The sequence below is a fragment of the Enhydra lutris genome, unplaced genomic scaffold (assembly GCF_002288905.1).
Source record: "Enhydra lutris kenyoni isolate GAN:26980312 unplaced genomic scaffold, ASM228890v2 scaffoldscaffold12, whole genome shotgun sequence".
NCBI lineage: Eukaryota > Metazoa > Chordata > Mammalia > Carnivora > Mustelidae > Enhydra > Enhydra lutris.
The window spans coordinates 8,072,721-8,096,165 of record NW_019154096.1 but is presented as its reverse complement, the minus strand read 5'-3'; the positions used below and the strand labels follow the sequence as shown (position 1 = coordinate 8,096,165).

The window sequence follows — 23,445 nt, the reverse complement described above, 5'->3', positions numbered from 1 at the left end:
AAAGGTAAAGTGGAATTACAGTTAGTAGTAAAACTGAATTGGGGGGGGAGAGGGATTTATATTGATTTATGTTTCCAAACTTTTCTGACTGCAGTCACATTAAGAAATCCATTTTGTTAAACCCATCCTTTACACCCATTATATATAGGAAAAAAATATAACACATATATATATATAAAATATAAATATATTTATATAAAAATATATAATAAATATGTTATATTATATATTTATATAAATATATAACTATTATATGCATATAAATATATATGTAGATAAAATACATGTATAGATAAATATAAGGGGAAAACAATACAAATACATAAATGGAATAATAAATGTCTTTCATGATTAGCTACATGAACTTTAAGACTGTAAGGGGTTTGTTAACCTGTAGTCTGAAAACACTTTAACAGTTTATTTTTTTTGTAACAACCCCAGAAGACTACTATTTTAATTATTATTCACCTTTGGATGTTGTTGTTGTTGTTTGAAACAGTGCCAGATCGACTGTATTCCTGGTCCTTGCTGCCTTTCTTCTCTGGCACAGAAATCCTAACATTCTCTGCATTTCTAATGTGCCCCCTGCTGCATTAAGGACATACAGATAACACCTGCAGGGCTGACGTGGGCCATTCTCCCTATTTGCTTTTGGGTCTTTCCACAATCATCAGGGAGCCAGACTCTGGGGTGTTTGGATCCTCAGAGCCCTTGAGGACTGGTCGTCATGTCATTGGGCAGCAGGTGGACCACACAGCCCTGTGTTGGAGGGATCTGTTGTTTGTGATTGCCATAAAAGTGGAATTTAAAGAACGTCATGCATTTTGTTTCTAAAAGTTAATGAAACATGTCGATAGGACTTGTAATACAAAAATGGGGTGCTTGGGTGGCTCAGTGGGTTAAGCCTCTGCCTTCAGCTCAGGTCATGATCTCAGGGTCCTGGGATTGAGCCCCACATTAGGCTCTCTGCTCAGTAGGGAGCATGCTTCCCCCATCCCTGCCCACCTCTCTGACTACTTGTGATCTCTCTCTCTCTGTCAAATAAATAAATAAAATCTTAAAAAAAAAATGCTGCAGCCTGGAGAGACTGTCAGATTGTGCCTTCTGGTCCCCCAGAACATCACCTTCTGTGCCGGAGGCACATTCCTCCTCCTTGGTAGTCTACTGAGTTTAACGATGTACGCTGGTATCATATCACCCATGTAATACCGGTCTTCGATTATAGATGTGTGTTGTACCTAAAACCTGTTTTTCTGTTTTCTATCTTAATGCAATGTCATTTTTTCTACTATTATAACCCAAGGGTTATATGAATAGAAAGAACATTCATTGTATTGTATACAAAGTAATTACATTTTAGACCATTTTGTCATAGACTCTACAGTAAACATTGTCAGTCAACAACGTACAGAACAAATGGAGACAGTGCTTTCCACCTTAAAAAAACCCAGTAACTCTAATCTCTCAGGACAAGAAAAAACTCTAACATCTTAACCACAACAAATCATTTAATAACAAAGTTTTAGCATCCTGGTAAGCCAGATTTTCTCGGTAAATTAATTATCGATAACGCTTAAAATTCTGTTTCTTTGAAGGAGCATATTTTTAAGAGTCTTGAGTATTATGGAGAAACCTAGGAATCTTAATTGAATGTGGATAAATTATTTTGTGTAATTTGGTTGTATTCTAGCCTTTGAATTAATCACAGTTTTGCAAACCCTGTTCTTCTGGAGCAAAAATCTAGTTCTCAACCAGGAACAATTTTTTTCTTTCCCCTTTCACCCTAGCAAATATTTGGCAATTTCTTTTTTCTTTTTTTTTTTTTTTTAAGATTTTATTTATTTATTTGACAGACAGAGATCACAAGTAGGCAGGGAAGCAGGCAGAGAGAGAAGAGGAAGCAGGCCCTGCTGAGCAGAGAGCCGGATGTGGGGCTTGATCCCAGAACCCTGAGATCATGACCTGAGCCGAAGGCAGAGGCTTTAACCCATTGAGCCACCCAGGCACCCGATATTTGGCAATTTCTAAAGACATTTTTTATTGTCATGACTTGAGGGGTGGGTGGAGGATAAACTATCTATCGGCTTCTAGTGGCATGACGAAACAGGAGATATTTACTTGGTGTTTGTCCTCCGTTCTTGGCACAGAGCCACTAAAACCTTAGGACTCTCTAGGGTGAAAACTGTGTCTTTGGCATGCTAATAGATGACTGGTGGCTGGGGTCCCTGGATGGCTTCAGGGTAGGGGGAAGGGGCTGGCCACCAGAAAGAGAAGGCAAGATGGGAGCATCAGAACCTTCAGTTCTACACCCGCAACTGGAGAGGGCTGAGGGGCTGGAGCTTGCCTTCAGTCACCAATGGCCAGTGAGTTGATCAATTCTGCCTACATAATGAAGTCTCCATTAAAACCCCTGCAGAGTGGGGTGAGGAGAGCTCTGGGATTGGTGAGTACATCAAGGTGCTGGTAGGGTCATGTGCTCGGAGAGAGTGTGGGAATTCCGCGCCCACCCATGCATACCAGCCTTCAATCTGGCTGTTCCTTAGTTGTAACCATTACCATGAAACAATAATCATAGGTAAACTGTTTTCCCATGTTCTGTGAGCTATTCTCTCAAATTATTGAAGCTGAAGAAGGGGTCATGGGAACCCCTGAATTATAACCAGTTGGTCAGAGTCATGGGTGACAACCTTGGGGACATGGAGGTGTGTGAAGTGGGGGCAGTCTTGTGGGATTGAGCACTTAACCTGTGGGGTCCACACTGACTCCTGGTAGTGAGTGTCAGAATGGACTGGAACTGTGGGAAGGTCAGTTGGAATCCACAGAGTGGGAGGACTGGTTGTCATCAGTGTGGAAAACCACACTCATGTGGTATGGGAAGGGTTGTGAGTAAAGAGCTCAGAAGTGAGTAGAGACCAGGGACATTACTGAGTATCCTTCGATGCACAAGGCAGCCACCACAACCAATAATTATCCAGCCCCAAATGTCAGTAATGCTGAGGTTGAAAAATTGCTTATATGCATAGTTGTGTAATGTTTCCAAGGTTACAAAAACAGCAAAAGGCAGAGGCTCACATAACAAGCTTAGGAATGAAAGGACTTCGATATGATGTTTATGAAACTATTAAAATTTCCAGGTGGTGACTATAGCTGAACAACAACACATCTAGAAGGAAATTCTGAATGTATCAATTGAATAATGTAGCATGACAGGGGACAATAACAGGCTAATTCTTCAGTACTCTGTACTAAGCACGGTGTCAGAAATTATTTCTGAAATCATAGGCTGAACCATATGAGATCACTATTTTAATGGGCCAAACACAGTCAACTATGGGCAGTTTCATATGATCCAATCGAATCAAATTAATTTCTTACTACTTCCTTTTTATTTACTTGAAGAACATCATCAAAAAGGAAAACACTGACAAAATATAGTATTAGAGATGCATTTAAATAATAATGTAGATAAAGGAAATTGGGTAAAGCCGATAGCATGCCTAGCTTTGAGTCATACTAACGAATAAGATGTTTCTGTTTCGAATAGTGTCTATTTAGTTGTTTGGAAAGTGTTGAGCTTCTCTGAGGAAGAAGTAGTCCTACCTGACTTCTACAGTTTCTTAGTGTGGCTCATGAATGCAATCAGCAATTGAAAATATGAGCTAGGAAAAACATACCCAGTAGAATGCAATTACTTTTTATCTTTAGCTTTTTAAAAAATGAGCTCTGGAAATCACATTTTGGTAAGTGATGAGCCATTTCTCTTACACTCCCGATTCCTTGCACTCCCTACTCGCTCCCCTACAGACATTGGCATGAGAATCTAGTGTTCTGATCACCTGTTTCTGCGCAGGTGATCCTGTTCCAATCTGGAATCTGATTAAGGAATCTGGAATCTGATTAAGGGAACATTAATCAAATTTGCATGTCAACAGCTTTCCAAAGGTATGGGCTCCTCTCCTTTCCTAGTTCCTGCCCTCACTCAAAAAAGCACCATCTGTATTTTATCTGTTGATAAAGTTGTCATCTCTTCAATGGCCTTTTCTATTTCCAGACAACTCTTTGGGAGCCCATGTGAAAAGAAGAGTTGTTAATATCCACTAAAGAATATTTTTCATCAGTAATTTAATTGTTCAACTAATATAAAGAGGCTTGAGAGGCAAAACCAGAAGTCCCATCCAGAGGAATGGGCAAAATTAATTTGTTGAACAGCATGGTAAACAAGGGATCTTGATTTGGGAGGACAGACCCCTGGACAAAGTTATTTTCAGAAAAATGGATGTATTAAAAAGCTGCGACTTTTTTTTTAAGAGTTTAATTATTTATTTGACAGACAGAGATCACAAGTAGGCAGAGGGGCAGTTAGAGAGAGAGAGAGGAGGAAGCAGGCTCCCTGCTAAGCAGAGAGCCCAGTGCGGGGCTTGATCCCAGGACCCTGGGATCATGACCTGAGCTGAAGGCAGAGGCTTTAACCCACAGAGCCACGCAGGCGCCCCAAACTGTGACATTTTGATAAGTCAACTTTACCACCTTAGTAAGCACATGATGCTTAAAAAAAAAAAAAAAAACAGCATCAGTTAACAACAACAAAAAAGCTTGGGAAAACTCGTGAGGAATTACTTCTCCACCAAGTGAATCATATTTTCCAAGTCTTTAAAGTGAATATGCTCTTAAATTTAGGAAGCTCCTTTATCCCCTTTTCAAGGATATTAGGATCATCATTATTCAATACATTCAACGGGAATCTAAGTTATCTGAAATGTCTGAGTGGTTTCTGATTATTAGAGGAACTACTTTTGTTTTACGTCCCCACACATCTGATGTAGTAGGCGATAAGCTGTTTACCTGGAGAAATTAATAGAGTTTACAGAGTTGACTAATGTTTGCAATTTATGCACTGGAGGAAAAATAAGGCTATACACAAAAATGGCTGTGAGCTGCGGCCATCCTTCACTTCTAAGATATCTCATCTTTCTCAAATAACAATTTAGAGACGTAAATTAACATGGTGTGTTGTGTTCATTGTATTAAAACAATTTAGAATGCCATTTTAATCATTTAAAAATCCTTTCTTTCTACAAGGATTCACGGGAGAAGAACTGGTATAACATTACCAGTTTCCAAGGTACTCTGTAATTTTCAAATGGCATTTTATCGAAAGATAGCTTGGCTTATTATCATATCTAAATGTCATATGGGCAAGAGGAAAATTGTATGTATAATGATGAAAATGAAAACTGCTCTGTTTCTAAAAGCTAACTTATTTAACCACTATGAGTTACCAAAATGCACTTCAAGCAAAACCGCATGTATTTTGATTTAAATATTTGGAATCAAGTAAGCACTAAGAGCAATACTCTCGGATTTGAAGGGGGAAGGAAATGTAGCTTGGTGACTTTTGTGAAAATACGGACCCCCAAACCGTTCATGATCGTTAGGAGTCTGTCTTCTGCTGACAACCACAAGGAGGTCTTCATTATAAATCGAGAACACAGTACACATGAAAATATTGTTTATGTAAAAGGGGGTTATGCTTCAGAAAGTATGGCTTGTAAACTTCCACATTCCACACTAGAAAGGATTTAAGAGGATTATTTGTACAGATTGGAAGAAACAGTTCCTGAGAGGCTAATGGTAGGTGCTATCCCTACTTGCTGAAGGTCAGACGGAGAAGTCTGCATCAAGCCCATGCCTCCCAGCGCCACAGCCTCTTGCTCTATGCACACGGCCTCACTGAAGGACCTCTTCCAGCACTAAGTATCAGCCTTGATCTCCCTAGGTTCAAAGTTTTGCTCCCGAGAATGGTTCAACCTCATATGTAAAGCAGCATTAGGATTATGCCCTCTGCTGTCTTCACAACAGGGCTGCACTGAAGAAGGTATTTTAGATTAGTTATTTTAGTTTAGTATTTTACTATTTCTCAGTAAAAACTGCTGAGAACACAAGGGATATACTATAGTTTGCTTTTTATAAAGGACCGTATGACAAAACAGTCTCTAGGACATCAGCATATCGAAAGGACGCATGCACTGGGTAGCTCTCTCTTCTGTCTTGGGCTCTGGAAACACTGACCTTATTGCCACATGGGACCAAACTGTCCTTATGATTTACAGAGCTCTTGAAGTTTTGGAAGTAATTTCTTTCTTTTTAAATTTTTTTTTCAATATTTTATTTATGTATTTGGCAGAGGGAAAGAGAGTGGGAGAGAGAGAGCACAAGCAGGGGGAATAGCAGAGAGAGAGAAGCAGACTCTGTGCTGAGCAGGGAGCCTGGCTTGGGGCTCGATCCCAGGACCCTGAGATCATGACCTGAGCAGAAGGCAGATGCTTCACCAACTGGGCCACACAGGTGCCCCAGTTTTGCAAGTAACTTCCAACTGCTGTTGTCTAATGTGGCAATGGTATAAAAGAAATAGCCTTCCTTTTTAGAATAAGAAAACAGCCCGGAATCAAATGATCTGGCGGCATGCCCCAAACAAGCCAGCAGTGCTAGAATTTTCAATTATCTCTAGTCCTCTGCTCTGTCAATAGCAACAGGGTCCATGCAAGGACATTCTGGGCTTCACCTTTATAAAGTCTTGCTACTTAGGGAGTCTTTTTTTTTTTTTTTAAGATTTTATTTATTTATTTGAGAGACAGAGATCACAAGCAGGCAGAGAGATTGGGGGAAGCAGGCTCCCTGCTGAGCAGAGAGCCTGATGCGGGGCTCAATCCCAGGACCCCGAGATCATGACCTGAGCTGAAGGCAGAGGCTTAACCCACTGAGCCACCCAGGCGCCCCTACTTAGGGAGTCTTAAAGAGTAATACTACAGAGGAGAAATTAACAAATGGCCTTTGAGAGTTTCAAAATTTTTAATGCAAAGAAAAAAAAATACTCCTACTCAAGGCCAAATAGCTTTATCCTGAAAATTATTATTATTATTATTATTTTTTAAAGATTTTATTTATTTATTTGAGAGACAGCGATCACAAGCAGGCAGAGAGATTGGGGGAAGCAGGCTCCCCACTGAGCAGAGAGCCCGATGCAGGGCTCGATCCCAAGACCCTGGGATCATGACCTGAGCCGAAGGCAGAGGCTTTAACCCACTGAGCCACCGAGGCACCCCTACTTAGGGAATCTTAAAGAGTAACACTACAGAGGAGAAATTAACAAATGGCCTTTGAGAGTTTCAAAATTTTTAATGCAAAGAAAAAAAAATACTCCTACTCAAGGCCAAATAGCTTTATCCTGAAAATAATAATAATAATTATTTTTTAAAGATATTATTTATTTATTTGACAGACAGCCATCACAAGCAGGCAGAGAGGCAGGCTCCCCACTAAGCAGAGAGCCCGATGCGGGGCTTGATCCCAAGACCCTGGGATCATGACCTGAGCCAAAGGCAGAGGCTTTAACCCACTAGCCACCCAGGCGCCCCTAAAATTATTATTTTTTTTAAAAAAGCCACTTAATCAGCATCACTGTCATTCCAAGAGACACTGACTTTGATGCTCTGTAGTGACCACTCACAGGCAGTTTTCATTTTAGAGCACTGGTGGCCCTAACAACGGTCCCATACCTCCTCCTAGCCCGACTGCATGTGCTGGGTTGGAAAGCCAGCTTTTCAGGCTCAGAGGCTAACTGATGAAGATTTCAGTCTCTTAAGCTCATGCTGTGCAATACAATGGAAAACAACTTTTATTGCCCAGAGTACAGGACCGTCTTCTGTCTACTGAACCCTGGAAGTGGTCAGCAAGCTCTAATTCGGGTGCAAGGGCTATTTCAGAAAGCCATTCGCTGTTCTTTCCATTTAACTGGCATTTTGCTCACTTGAATTCTTTCCAGAGTGGGGGGGGGGGGTGGACAATTTCCCAGGCTCATTTCCCTGAGAAGTGCTTAGATCAAGCCCATGTTAGTTTAAGTAAATTGTTGATAAGATTGTGGGAATACTAAGATCTTTCCCCTAAAATGCCTGGCAGAGAAACCCTCATAAGAAAGGCCAAATTTTCAGGGCCGGGGTGTTTCAAAGAGCAAACCCATATGTATTGATTGTGTATTTAAAAGTTCTGTTTGCTAGATGCTACTCAACCCTGGGACATTTGGGAAGACGTGGAGAAGAATGCAGACCTCTGCTCTGATTTGCATAGCTTCATCATTTCGAGATGCCTCTGATGAATGAATTTCCAAAGTCCTGAGTATCTTGCCAAAGAGCACAGAGCCACAACCCACTCCATGACGAGCACAGCGAGCAGCCCAAGGCTTGTCTCTGCTAATGAAATGTAACCAGAGAACATTTTTACTGCTGTCACATTGTGTCAAACAACACCAAAAGCTGTTCTGAACACACCAGACAAACATGTTCCTTTGCAAATGAACTTATAAACAGAAGGGGAGCTTTAAATCAAGGAGGACTAATTACAGAAAGAGGAGTAAAATTTTTATTTGGCCTAAGCCAAAAGGCCAAGAGAGGGGTCCGTATGTGGGCAATATTCTCTCGTTCTTGACAAGAACCAGAGTCACATTTTAGATTTTTTACAGAGAGGACAGTATCTAAACCTAAAGGGATGTTACCTAATTAAAACAGAAAAGCAAGACCTTTTAAATAAGAAATCACATCACAAAATCTGCTTTTGTCTCTGATGGTTAAAAAGGCCAGAGATCCACTTGCCTAGACTTTTAAACTCTCTCCAAACCCCTGGACTAAACATGGTCTTTCCTCTCTCAATACTAAGATGCATAACTTTCCCTTACATGTTTCTGACTATTTTACTTGACATTTCCTAGAATTCCGTATAAGCACACTGACCACTGTTTCTTCACGCCAGTGTCATTTTCCGCCCATGTGGTGGGACTCAATCCTTACCCATCCCACCGTGAATGTGAACCGGTGGTTTGAGAAATCCAATGGGCATTTGTTAACCAACTCACCAGAACACTCGAACGCATGCGACATCATCATCTCCTCCCTCATTCTGGAAATGCACTCTGTTCGTAACTCTGTGATGCATCTGGCTTTGCTTCTGCTTCTCTTCTCTCCTTTTCAGTGTGTGTGTGTGTGTGTGTGTGTGTGTGTGTGTGTGGTGTCAGTCCTTCTCCTTTAACAGAGTTTCAAATGCTAGTTCCTCAAGAGCCAACCCTCAGTTTCAGATGCTCTAATTCTCTACTTTCTTTCTCATCTGCATCTTTAATTCCATTCTCCACGTAAATGCTTATAATTCTCAAATGCATCCAAACCTCTTCTCTGAGCTCCAGACCTGCCCAACTATTCTCAAGGGCTTCCTGTATACAACCTGAGCAAAAGTCACTTCATGGTCCTCCCACTCTTCAAACCTGGCAACCATATTCTATACTACTGAATGCCGGTGACTCCTTCTGATTTCCAGACCCGAAATCCTTGCACCATCCTCGACCGTGCTCCCCTTCACCACCAACATCTATTTCCTTCAGGACACCTACTGGCTTTGCCACCTATCTCTCAACTCCCTTTCTCTACTCACACTGCTCTCATTCTAGTCCTTTCTACTGTCAGCTTTCCCCCTGGAAAATACTCTGCTGCTGCTCTCCGCTTTCACTCTTTACTCCTCCAGACACAGAGGAAAGGCTGCTCAATTACAATGTAAACCAACTAATCTCTTGGTAACTGACAAGCCTGAGTTTAATTTCCTAAGTCCTTAACCTCTGATCTCTGACTTTGGCATTCTAGGTCCCAGCTTTGTTGGGACTTTGGCTACTTGGAGAGGCAGTCTTGGGTCCTACCCAGGCGGCTCTGCAAAGGTGATTTTTCTGGTTACACTGCTCTCTGCACGTCCTTCCCCAACTAATACCAACTAATTCTTGCTTAGCTGGTACCGGCTAATTCTTCAGAATTCAGCTCAAATCTAGATAAAATGTCACTTCCTCAGGGAATTGGCAATGTGTGTCTCCCTCCCCATATGCACCATGAAGGCACAGTGCATGTCTATTTTATTCATTGCTTTATAGGTAGCATTTTGTAGGAACACAGAGAATATTTGCTGGCTAAATCAGTGCATGAATCAAGGTGAATGAACGTGGTTAACAATCGTATGGGAGGGGGCTAGAGAGTCAGGGCAGGGTCTTTAAATCTATATTCACATCAAGTGATGTCATAGATTAAAACATATGACTGCACTCATTCGCAGCTTTATGTAAATCATGCTACGAGAATGTGTTCCTCATGAAGAACAATGTTGAGAATCATCAATTTAGATCATAAATAAATGCACTTATGAATCTATATTCCTAGAGCTGTCAGAACAGCAAAATGCTTAGTGCTAGAAACCAGGTTTTGTACTTGGTATTGACATTGCACAGCATAATTTCTGACTCATCATTAAGTAAATTTCTAAATGTTTATTAACTGAATGAATACATAAGTCTCAAAGGAAAATAATGTGTACCTTTCATCACACATGCTACTTTCTGCTCTATACAAGGCTTAATGATGCTTAACTTTGATCTGCTGTTGTCTCTTCTAATGTCTTTGGGATGATAACTTCATATTTTAGAAAGAGAAGCCCTTAGTGGATAATTAGCAGCAATCAAAAGGAGCTTAAACATGCCATAAAGGTAGTTTCTGTCAAGAATAATTTTCTTTGTAGGAAATCGATGCTGTGAGACAGGCTGAAGCCACATGCCCAGCACAGAGGTGTTCTGAGAACCATCTCCCCGGGCCATTTTCTCTCCAGCCATCTCCCAGACCAGCAATGCCCAGTACCTTCTGCGGACCGTCCTGCCACAGAGGTCTGATTATGCTATGAGCTAGAGAGTTTCTCACAACTGAACTTCTAAATTTCTCACATGAATTGAGGTTTACAGTCAGGCCTGTTTTTTTTTTGGTTTTTTTTTTCCCCCCTCTTTTAACCCAAATCGGCATCGTCGGTGAGAGACAACACCAACAATAATTTCACATGGAGAAATAATGTGATCCTTTTAGTCGGACTTTAAGAAATATCAATCTCACCTTTAGGGGATTCTGCAAAATCAAGGAGATCTTAAAAAAGAACACTTAGATGGTGGAGCCAATCAACACCTCAGTTCTAAATGGTACAGATTTGGTGATCTATACAGAGATGTAGAGGCCTTTCAAGAATTATCCAGGGAATTTCGACCAATTGAAGCATGTCCATAGGCCCTGAAATGGCAACCCTTAGAAGTTCCTTAAATACAGAGACGAAGGCACATGTCCTTAAGGGGAAGAAATCTAATAATGAGACAATAGTGTTAACACAAGCAGACACTTAAAGTTGCTAGTTCAACTAAAAAGCTTTGCCTGGGGAATAATTCAGAGTTTACCTCTGTGTGATAGGACACCTAATTGAAACAATACTTTCAACTTTAGAAATCTTCAGATACTAAGTATTTATTAGAAAGCTATAAAATATGAACAGTAAAGGGTGTAACAAAGACCAGGATGTACCCATGTATTTAGCTATTCTGAGGAATAAAAAAGGTTACATTTATCAATTTCTCTAGAATTTGGATCAATGATTTTAGATTTTTTTTTATCAAGGTATTCCTTTTTTCTAATAATCAGTATTAAGGACCATGGGTTATGCATTCATTTGGATTTAGTATTAATTTAGCTAGAAAAGTTTAAACAAATCTCTCCTAGTTAACTTATATTCATGTATAAGTATAATAACTAAGTTCTAGTCTATCAAATTAATGGGCTCAACTAACAATATTCTAAGCCACCTGGATGGAAGTATTCATGTAATTGCCCGTCTCTGTTCTTTAATCATAAGTGAACTTTTTTTTTTTTTTTTTAATTTTAAAATGGGCTCCATGCAGGGCATGGAGGTGGGGCTTGAACTCATGACCTTGAGATCAAGACCTGAGCTGACTTTTACACAGACTCAGTGCAGGGTCTACAAGTCTATATTCAGATCAAGTGGGTGTAGATCAAAACATGTGACTGGACTCAGTTGAGTTATCCAGGAGCCCCCAAACTTTCTTTTAACTAAATGCTCCCATTTTTACAAAAATGGTATTTATGGGTCTCTTCCAGGCTAGGTTAAATTTTAGGATATGCTGCCAATGTGAGAGTAGTTTGTGTACATCACAGTACAGGCTTCCTGCCCAGGAAGTTTTCCATAATCGATATGCAGTAATTATCTATGAATCGAGCAATTTATCAAATGCACTAGGATGCACTTCTAATGACTACTTCTACCAATAATATCATTCATTTTTATAGCCCTTTATAATTTACTAAGTATTTCTCCATACGGCTATCAATTACATCACAGAAATACCATTTTAAAGGTAAGAAATACCATTTTAAAGGTAAGATAAAGTAAAATACCATTTTAAAGGTAACACTGAGAGCCAGTGTTCACTCATGGCTGAGATCACTTGGTTGGAAATGACAGAGGCTTCTGGCCCACCTCCAGGATCACATTTTTCATACCGATTCTCTTCGAATGAGAAGTATCCTCACCCTTCCTATCTAGTAACTGATCTGAACTTCAGTGCATTTATTTTCCTTATTCCCTTTGATTGAAGCATGTGCAAGGGAGCCCACAAATGACCAGAATACATGAGATGCATGCACAGCTAACTCTATGAATCCAGTGGGACACCGAGAAGGGTAGAGCCGATTCACATTGTTTTCCCATCACCACCCACTTTCAAGCCTGTGACTAGACTCAACTTTGGGCAAATAGGAGTTATACAAAAACTTTCATTATAAGAATCTAAAATTTGGTAGGAAGCAGAAATAGGCCAAAGAATGCTTTAGGTTTAAAGACCTCTGACTTTTTCTAGTAGCTGTAAAAGCATTCAGATGGTTGCTCATATAAGTTTTAGATGAATTTCGAATATTACCACCAGTTATATACACAAAATGTATCTAATGTGATATATATATATGTGTGTGTATATATATATATATATAATATATATATATGTATATATATATATTTTATATATTTTTAAAAAAACCCCCTGGAAAATTAATTTTTTTTTTTTTTTTTTGCAACTTAATCTTACTTGAATACATATACCTAAGGGGGGGAAAACACACTAACATAAATTATAAATAGGAGTTTTATATGGCACATGTTCCTCTGGGATAAAGTCCAATAATAACAAAAGGAGTCTTATAATTTTTTTCTTATAATTTTTAAAACTGGTAAGGATCTTAAATGGCCCCCTCTTCCATCTCAGTAGGATTAGTACTAATACCAGAAACTAAAGTCTAACCTTAGCATTGACTTTCATCTACTGGAGAAAACCAGAAAATTGATATCTATCACCCACAGCATAGGCAATCCCCAGACTGCATGGAGTTTGGTGTTAGAATGGCTCGTGCAATGATCTAAGAAAATCACTGAAAGGCTCTGCTACCATGTGACCTCAGGATGTACATCTGTGTCCATCCAAACAGCAGAAGAAATGAGAGCAAATATATAGAGAAGAAACTGACTATATTTAGATGGCTTTAAAGTAACAGAATTTTATCAGTCCAAATAAACTATAGTACTTTAATTCTAGACCCAACTTTTAATCTTCCTAGATTCTCAAGACAAAATCACTTTTATTATCATTGTTGTTGTTGTTGTTGTTTTTGCTTTTGAGGTTACTGCAAAACCGACCAAATTCTGCCCCTGAACTATCTACTTACTGACAAATTTTTGTCAGCTTAATCCTTCAGGTGTCTTGTATGATATCAATACCGAATTGCTTTTCCTTAAATTAGTTCATTGGAAAAAGGAGGGCAGGATTTTGAAGATTACCGTTTTTTAGAAGTAACCTAAAATTTTTTCCAGCAAAAGGCAATCTCAAAGAATTTCAAATTTTTGTCAAAAAGATTAAAGCTTGGTTTCAAAGTAAGCAAACGTTGAAGCCAAGCTTTCAAAGTAAGCGATATTAGGAGATCAAATTGATTTGTTATACAATTCATGGCATACCTACTATCTCATATCATTCTAATAACTTCATGCCACTGCAGTTCAAGGTAAAGGAACAATATATTTGCACTGGGAAGTATTTCCAGCCTTATTATGTTCCATACAATTTCACAAACAACTAGTGAACACAACCGCCACCCTTCATTCAGAAAGTATTTTCAATGGGAGAAATACTGTGTTTGGATTCAATGACCTATATAGGATTTAAACTTACCATTTTCCCTCACTGAGATGATCTTCCTCCCAAAATTATCATTTCATATTCAAGAAGAGACATACTAAGCAAGCATATTATTTAATCATGACCTTGAAATTTGTTTTTTTGTTTTGTTTTGTTTTTCTTCCTTAAGCAATTAGTTTCTTCCTGTCAGAGTGTTGGGCTTTTGAAGTTCAACAAAATATATCTTATTTTTAGTCAAAATCATTTTTTTAAAAGTCAAGACTAAAGCCAAAGGGGGGAAAAAAAAAAAAAACTCTCACTTACTTTGCTTTGGCTTCTGCATCTTCATATGCTTTATTGGAGACATCATCCAGTCCTCCAATCAAATGCTTGAAAGAGCTGTTGGGAAAAACAGAGTGGTCAGGGAAATCCCCTGCAGAGTCCTTACAATGACAACCTAGTCAATGGTATATTGAAATAATCCTAAAGGAACTAAATAAAAATGAATTCAAACATTCAATCTAGATACATTGTTAAGAAACACATCAGATAATGATATAACCTCTGAAAGCAGTGACCTCTCCCATCTGCTCACCTCTCTATTTCCCAACACCTTAGAACTATATCTGGAAAAAGCATATATTCAAAGAATGGGTGGAAGAAAGTCTGTGACACACAAAATGATATACACTACAAAGGTGATGGGTCAATTCTACTACGGAAATAACAAGATCCACCAATTATGGAATGCTTACTAAATGCACTATCCTTTTAATGCTCATGAATGTATATTAATTCCAATTCTCCAACACATTGTAGAAAATAAGCATCACTAGCTCCACTTAACAAAATTGTATATTAATCTTCCAAGGCAAAATACATATGCAGAAGATAGGAAAAGAACAGAAGACAATTATAAGGAAGTCAACTCATTTTGGAGGGATCAAAAAACTGACTTCATCATCAACCAGGAACCGTAAGGCAACTGTTTAAACCACTGTATTCAATATCTTGGTATGGACCCAGGACTATGTTCAGACCTACTTTATATAATGAAGTCTCATCTATCGTATACCTATAATATAAAATATTATAAGGTCAGCACAAAATGTATACACACAAACATGGAAATCGCCCTTGAAAATTACTGAATGCAACGAGATACAGTAACTCTTGCGTGCATGACATTTTGGCAACCACTGAACTGGACTGAACAGGGGAACGAAAGGAAAGTCTATATTCAAAGTGTCACATAATAATCAGGGCTGTCACTTACACAGTGCTTATATGCTGGGTACTGTTCTATGTGCTTTATATGTAATAACAAGTACTTCTATGGGTACAGCAATCCTGTGAGGCAGTATTACCTTCACTACACAGATGAGGGTAATAAGGCACCAGAGGTTAAGAAACTGACCTCCAGTCATAACAGCCAGGTGGGGTAAGGGCTGATAGGAAGGAGGTCATCATTCTACCCCAGACCCTTAAAACCTACCCTGTGGCTCCTATCCAAATCACGATGTCTTGACACTAACCATCGAATCCCTAGCAATGTCCAGAGTATGGATGGTGAATGGTCAAATGTATAAGAAACTACATTTTAATTTTAAACCTCTATAATTTTAATGCATGAAAATGGCTTTGTGTATTATATCAAGTAACAAAATATGCCTGGTCAGGTGCTTACACATGGGGTATTTGTTGATATAAAGTTAAATGTTGCTTAACCACTTCAATGCACACTGTTCTTTTTAGCTATTGTTTGTTTGGTTTTGCTTTAAATGTATGAAGAAGAACGTAACACTTGCTTGGGGACCCAGCCAACAGGAGGTTGGGGAGCCATTACCTCAGGACCTTGGGTAATAATCTCATCTGGGGGACAGGGTAGCTGGAATGCTGAGCTAAAACACAAAGTGTTTCTAATACAAGAAGGGACCAGAAGGAAGTGATGGGAGGCTAGAGAATCAAGCATCACAGAGCGTCAAGTTTTCTGTGACACACTGTGTTAATGGACATCAGATAAATGAAGCCTGCAGTTGGCTGATGGTCCTTATACAACTTCCAAAGACATATAATGATAAAATAAATGATAAATAACCCCCATAGTTGATTTTCATGTTCGAATAGGATTTTTGCCATTGTTCTTTCCAATAAATAGAATGTCACCATCATGATTTAGAGATAGGTTTACACTGTAAAGTGAAATACAGTATTTGCTGTGGAAAAAATATGTGGTTGATACCATATCTTCTTTATCCATTCATCTGTCGAAGGACATCTGGGCTCTTTCCATAGTTTGGCTATTGTGGACTTGCTGCTATGAACACTGGGTTGCAGGTGCCCCTTTGGATCACTATATTTGTATATTTGGGGTAAATACCCAATAGTGCAATTGCTGGGACATAGGGTAGCTCTATTTTTAATGTCTTGAGGAACCTCCATACTGTTTTCCACAGTGGCTGCACCAGTTTGCATCCCCACCAACAGTGTAGGAGGGTTCCCCTTTCTCCGCATGTTTGCCAACACCTGTCGTTTCCTGTCCTTTTTAATTTAACCCAGTCTGACTGGTATAAATTGGTATTTCATTGTGGTTTCGATTTCTACTTCCCTGATGACAAGTGATATTGAGCATTTTTTTCATGTGTCTCTTGGCCATTTGTATATCTTCTTTGGAGAAATGTCTGTTTATGTCTTCTGCCCATTTCTTGACTAGATTATTTGTTTTTAGGGTATTGAGTTTAATAAGTTCTTTATAGATCTTGGATACCAGCCCTTTATCTGATATGTCATTGGCAAATATCTTCTCCCATTCTGTAGGTTGCCTTTTGGCTTTGTTGACTGTTTCCTTTGCTATGCAAGTTTTTTTTAACTTAATGAAGTTCCAAGAATTCATTTTGCTTTTGTTTCCCTTGCCTTTGGAGATGTGTCTTGCAAGAAGTTGCTATGGCAGAGGGCAAAGAGGTTGCTACCTGTGTTCTCTAGGATTTTGACGGATTCCTGTCTTACACTTTCTCTTCACTTTCATTCTGTATGGTTTAAGAACGGTCCAGTTTCATAATTCTGCATGTGGCAGTCTAATATTCTCAGAACCATTTATTGAAGAGACTGTCTTTTTTCCATTGGCCATTCTTTCCTGGTTTGTCCAATATTAGTTGACCATAGAGTTGAGGGTCCATTTTTGGGCTCTCTATTCTGTTCCATTGATCGATGTGTCTGTTTTTGTGCCAGTACCATGCTGTCTTGATGACAACAGCTCTGTAATAGAGCTTGAAGTCAGGCATTGTGATGCCACCAGCTTTGGTTTTCTTTTTCAACATTCCTCTAGCTATTTGGAGTCTTTTCTGGTTCCATACAAATTTTTAGGATGGTTTGTTGCAGCTCTGTGTAAAATGTTGATGGTATTTTCACAGGGATAGCACTGAATGTGCAGATTACTCTGGGTAGCATAGATATTTTAACAATATTTATTCTTCTAACCCATGAGCGTGGAATATTTTTCCTTTTTTTTTTTTGTTTATCTTCCTCAATTTCTTTCATTAGTATTCTGTAGTTTTTAGAGCACACATCTTTTACCTGTTTGGTTAGGTTTATTCCTAGGTATCTTACAGTTTTAGGTGCAATTGTAAATGGGATTGATTCCTTAATTTCTCTTTCTTCTGTCTCATTGTTAGTGTAAAGAAATGCAATGGATTTCTACGCACTGACTTTTATATCCTGCCATGTTGCTGAGTTCCTGTATGAGTTGTAGTAATTTTGGGGTGGGGTCTTTTGGATTTTCCACATAAGGTATCATGTCGTCTGTGAAGAGTAAGAGTTGACTTCTTCATTGCCAGTTGAATGTCTTACAAACTTGTTCTATGAGGCCAGCATTACCTTGATCCCAAAACCAGACAAAGACCCCATCAAAAAGGAGAACTACAGAACAATATCCCTGATGAACGTGGATGCCAAAATTCTCACCAAGATTTTAGTCAATAAGATCCAACAGTACATTGAAAGGATGATTCACCAGGACCAAGTGGGATTTATTCCTGGGCTGCAAGGGTGGTTCAACAGTCACAAATCAATCAACCTGACACATCACATTAATAAAAGAAAGAACAAGAACCATACGATACTCTCAATAGATGCTGAAAAAGCATCTGACAAAGTACAGCATCCTTTCTTGATCAAAACTCTTCACGGTGTAGGGATAGAGGGTATATACCTCAATATCATCAAAGCCATCTATGAAAAACCCACAGTGAATATCATTCTCAATGGGGCAAAACCGAGAGCTTCTCCCCTAAGATCAGAACAAGACAGAGAGGCCCACTCTCACCACCATTTGTTCAATACAGTACTAGAAGTCCTAGCCTCAGCAATCAGACAACAGAAAGAAAGAAAAGCGTTTGAAATTCCTATTCGCAGAGTATACAAATGCAAAAACCCTACATCTGGTGAAGATCTACAGAGTTTTACAAGCAGAAACCATCTAATCACAGAAATGAGTTTAAAAGTAAGTTGAGCCTGATTGGAAGAAAAAAACACATTTAGACTGATTATGACCATTTTACATCCATTTTTGTTAAAGCCTGGTCATAGCCAATGGTAAGTATCACATTTAAAAAGAGTGAACAAAAGAAGTATTTCAAGTGTGATTTTTTCATATGTTTTCTTCAGTGTCCTTGATTTAAAATATGAATTCATGTGGTCCTAATGATTCAATATTTCTAATTTTTTTTTTACACTACTGGATTGAAAAAATGAAGGGAATAATATCAACTTTCAAAAGGCCCCTATCTTGATACGATAGGGACTTATTTTTGAAACATATTCCTGCTAATTAAGGAAAATGCTTCTCATCTAAAATGTAATCAATTTATTATTACAGTAAAGGTTTTTTTTTTAAGATTTTATTTATTTAAGAGAGAAAGAGAGAACGTGCAAGCAAGAAGCAAGAGGAGGGGCATAGGGAGAGGGAGAGAATCCTAAGCAGACCCACATTGGGCTGGGTCTTATGAGATCATGACCTGAGCAGTTATCAATAAGATGCTTATCTAACAGAACTACCCAAATGCCCCTCTTACGGAAAGCTTTCAAAAAACTCAGAAGAAATTCAGAAATCATTATAGTTCTCTAACCACAAATAATGAATTGGAATATCTTTATGTATTTCTTTTCACTTTTTTTCTATAGGGCTTTACTGTTACATTTATAGAGTTGCAATCCTAAAGCAGCTAGGATTTAATACCTTGATTTTTTAAATTAATATTCTAGCGTAAGTATAGAGTTTTATTTTATTTTTTTTTAATTTTATTTTTTATAAACATATATTTTTATCCCCAGGGGTACAGGTCTGTGAATCGCCAGGTTTACACACTTCACAGCACTCACCATAGCACATACCCTCCCCAATGTCCATAATCCCACCCCCCCAACCCCCCTCCCCCCATCAACCCTCAGTTTGTTTTGTGAGATTAAGAGTCACTTATGGTTTGTCTCCCTCCCAATCCCATCTTGTTTCATTTACTCTTCTCCTACCCCCTTAACCCCCCATGTTGCATCTCCTCTCCCTCATATCAGGGAGATCATATGATAGTTGTCTTTCTCCGATTGACTTATTTCGCTAAGCATGATACCCTCTAGTTCCATCCACGTCGTCGCAAATGGCAAGATTTCATTTCTTTTGATGGCTGCATAGTATTCCATTGTGTATATATACCACATCTTCTTTATCCATTCGTCTGTTGATGGACATCTAGGTTCTTTCCATAGTTTGGCTATTGTAGACATTGCTGCTATAAACATTCGGGTGCACGTGCCCCTTCGGATCACTACGTTTGTATCTTTAGGGTAAATACCCAGCAGTGCAATTGCTGGGTCATAGGGTAGTTCTATTTTCAACATTTTGAGGAACCTCCATGCTGTTTTCCAGAGTGGTTGCACCAGCTTGCATTCCCACCAACAGTGTAGGAGGGTTCCCCTTTCTCCGCATCCTCGCCAGCATCTGTCATTTCCTGACTTGTTAATTTTAGCCATTCTGACTGGTGTGAGGTGGTATCTCATTGTGGTTTTGATTTGTATTTCCCTGATGCCGAGTGATATGGAGCACTTTTTCATGTGTCTGTTGGCCATCTGGATGTCTTCTTTGCAGAAATGTCTGTTCATGTCCTCTGCCCATTTCTTGATTGGATTATTTGTTCTTTGGGTGTTGAGTTTGCTAAGTTCTTTATAGATTTTGGACACTAGCCCTTTATCTGATATGTCATTTGCAAATATCTTCTCCCATTCTGTCAGTTGTCTTTTGGTTTTGTTAACTGTTTCCTTTGCTGTGCAAAAGCTTTTGATCTTGATGAAATCCCAATAGTTCATTTTTGCCCTTGCTTCCCTTGCCTTTGGCGATGTTCCTAGGAAGATGTTGCTGCGGCTGAGGTCGAAGAGGTTGCTGCCTGTGTTCTCCTCAAGGATTTTGATGGATTCCTTTCTCACATTGAGGTCCTTCATCCATTTTGAGTCTATTTTCGTGTGTGGTGTAAGGAAATGATCCAATTTCATTTTTCTGCATGTGGCTGTCCAATTTTCCCAACACCATTTGTTGAAGAGGCTGTCTTTTTTCCATTGGATATTCTTTCCTGCTTTGTCGAAGATTAGTTGACCATAGAGTTGAGGGTCTATTTCTGGGCTCTCTATTCTGTTCCATTGATCTATGTGTCTGTTTTTGTGCCAGTACCATGCTGTCTTGATGATGACAGCTTTGTAATAGAGCTTGAAGTCCGGAATTGTGATGCCACCAACTTTGGCTTTCTTTTTCAATATTCCTTTGGCTATTCGAGGTCTTTTCTGGTTCCATATAAATTTTAGGATTATTTGTTCCATTTCTTTGAAAAAAATGGATGGTACTTTGATAGGAATTGCATTAAATGTGTAGATTGCTTTAGGTAGCATAGACATTTTCACAATATTTATTCTTCCAATCCAGGAGCATGGAACATTTTTCCATTTCTTTGTGTCTTCCTCAATTTCTTTCATGAGTACTTTATAGTTTTCTGTGTATAGATTCTTAGTCTCTTTGGTTAGGTTTATTCCTAGGTATCTTATAGTTTTGGGTGCAATTGTAAATGGGATTGACTCCTTAATTTCTCTTTCTTCTGTCTTGTTGTTGGTGTAGAGAAATGCAACTGATTTCTGTGCATTGATTTTATATCCTGACACTTTACTGAATTCCTGTACAAGTTCTAGCAGTTTTGGAGTGGAGTCTTTTGGTTTTTCCACATATAGTATCATATCATCTGCAAAGAGTGATAGTTTGACTTCTTCTTTGCCGATTTGGATGCCTTTAATTTCCTTTTGTTGTCTGATTGCTGAGGCTAGGACTTCTAGTACTATGTTGAATAGCAGTGGTGATAACGGACATCCCTGCCGTGTTCCTGACCTTAGCGGAAAAGCTTTCAGTTTTTCTCCATTGAGAATGATATTTGCGGTGGGTTTTTCATAGATGGCTTTGATAATATTGAGGTATGTGCCCTCTATCCCTACACTTTGAAGAGTTTTGATCAGGAAGGGATGCTGTACTTTGTCAAATGCTTTTTCAGCATCTATGGAGAGTATCATATGGTTCTTGTTCTTTCTTTTATTAATGTGTTGTATCACATTGATTGATTTGCGGATGTTGAACCAACCTTGCAGCCCTGGAATAAATCCCACTTGGTCGTGGTGAATAATCCTTTTAATGTACTGTTGAATCCTATTGGCTAGTATTTTGGTGAGAATTTTTGCATCTGTGTTCATCAAGGATATTGGTCTGTAGTTCTTTTTTTGATGGGATCCTTGTCTGGTTTTGGGATCAAGGTGATGCTGGCCTCATAAAATGAGTTTGGAAGTTTTCCTTCCATTTCTATTTTTTGGAACAGTTTCAGGAGAATAGGAATTAGTTCTTCTTTAAATGTTTGGTAGAATTCCCCCGGGAAGCCCTCTGGCCCTGGGCTTTTGTTTGTTTGGAGATTTTTGATGACTGTTTCAATCTCCTTACTGGTTATGGGTCTGTTGAGGCTTTCTATTTCTTCCTGGTTCAGTTGTGGTAGTTTATATTTCTCTAGGAATGCATCCATTTCTTCCAGATTGTCAAATTTGTTGGCGTAGAGTTGCTCATAGTATGTTCTTATAATTGTCTGTATTTCTTTGGTGTTAGCTGTGATCTCTCCTCTTTCATTCATGATTTTATTTGGGTCCTTTCTCTTTTCTTTTTGATAAGTCTGGCTAGGGGTTTATCGATCTTATTAATTGTTTCAAAGAACCAGCTCCTAGTTTCGTTGATTTGTTCTATTGTTTTTTTGGTTTCTATTTCATTGATTTCTGCTCTGATCTTTATGATTTCTCTTCTCCTGCTGGGTTTAGGGTTTCTTTCTTGTTCTTTCTCCAGCTCCTTTAGGTGTAGGGTTAGGTTGTGTACCTGAGACCTTTCTTGTTTCTTGAGAAAGGCTTGTACCGCTATATATTTTCCTCTCAGGACTGCCTTTGTTGTGTCCCACAGATTTTGAACCGTTGTGTTTTCATTATCATTTGTTTCCATGAATTTTTTCAATTCTTCTTTAATTTCCTGGTTGACCCATTCATTCTTTAGAAGGATGCTGTTTAGTCTCCATGTATTTGGGTTCTTTCCAAATTTCCTCTTGTGATTGAGTTCTAGCTTCAGAGCATTGTGGTCTGAAAATATGCAGGGAATGATTCCAATCTTTTGATACCGGTTGAGACCTGATTTAGGACCAAGAATGTGATCTATTCTGGAGAATGTTCCATGTGCACTAGAGAAGAATGTGTATTCTGTTGCTTTGGGATGAAATGTTCTGAATATATCTGTGATGTCCATCTGGTCCAGTGTGGCATTTAAGGCCTTGATTTCCTTGTTGATCTTTTGCTTGGATGATCTGTCCATTTCAGTGAGGGGAGTGTTAAAGTCCCCTACTATTATTGTATTATTGTCGATATGTTTCTTTGATTTTGTTATTAATTGGTTTATATAGTTGGCTGCTCCCACGTTAGGGGCATAGATACTTAAAATTGTTAGATCTTCTTGTTGGACAGTTCCTTTGAGTATGATATAGTGTCCTTCCTCATCTCTTATTATAGTCTTTGGCTTAAAATCTAATTGATCTGATTTAAGGATTGCCACTCCTGCTTTTTTCTGATGTCCATTAGAATGGTAAATTCTTTTCCACCCCCTCATTTTAAATCTGGAGGTGTCTTCGGGTTTAAGATGAGTTTCTTGTAGGCAACATATAGATGGGTTTTGTTTTTTTATCCATTCTGATACCCTGTGTCTTTTGATTGGGGCATTTAGCCCATTAACATTCAGGGTAAGTATTGAGAGATATGAATTTAGTGCCATTGTATTGCCT

At 38.7% G+C, this 23,445-nt stretch overlaps 1 protein-coding gene across 2 annotated transcripts in view; it reads right to left on the bottom strand.

The window, feature by feature from the left end:
* LOC111145213 (protein kinase, cGMP-dependent, type I) overlaps nucleotides 1-23,445 on the bottom strand; it is a 1,255,864-nt gene that overhangs the window by 99,734 nt on the left and 1,132,685 nt on the right. For both annotated transcript variants that reach the window (XM_022499949.1, XM_022499948.1), the window contains exon 9: nucleotides 14,393-14,467. In XM_022499949.1, coding sequence (XP_022355657.1) covers nucleotides 14,393-14,467 — 75 coding nt within the window. The remainder of the gene's footprint in view (nucleotides 1-14,392; nucleotides 14,468-23,445) is intronic.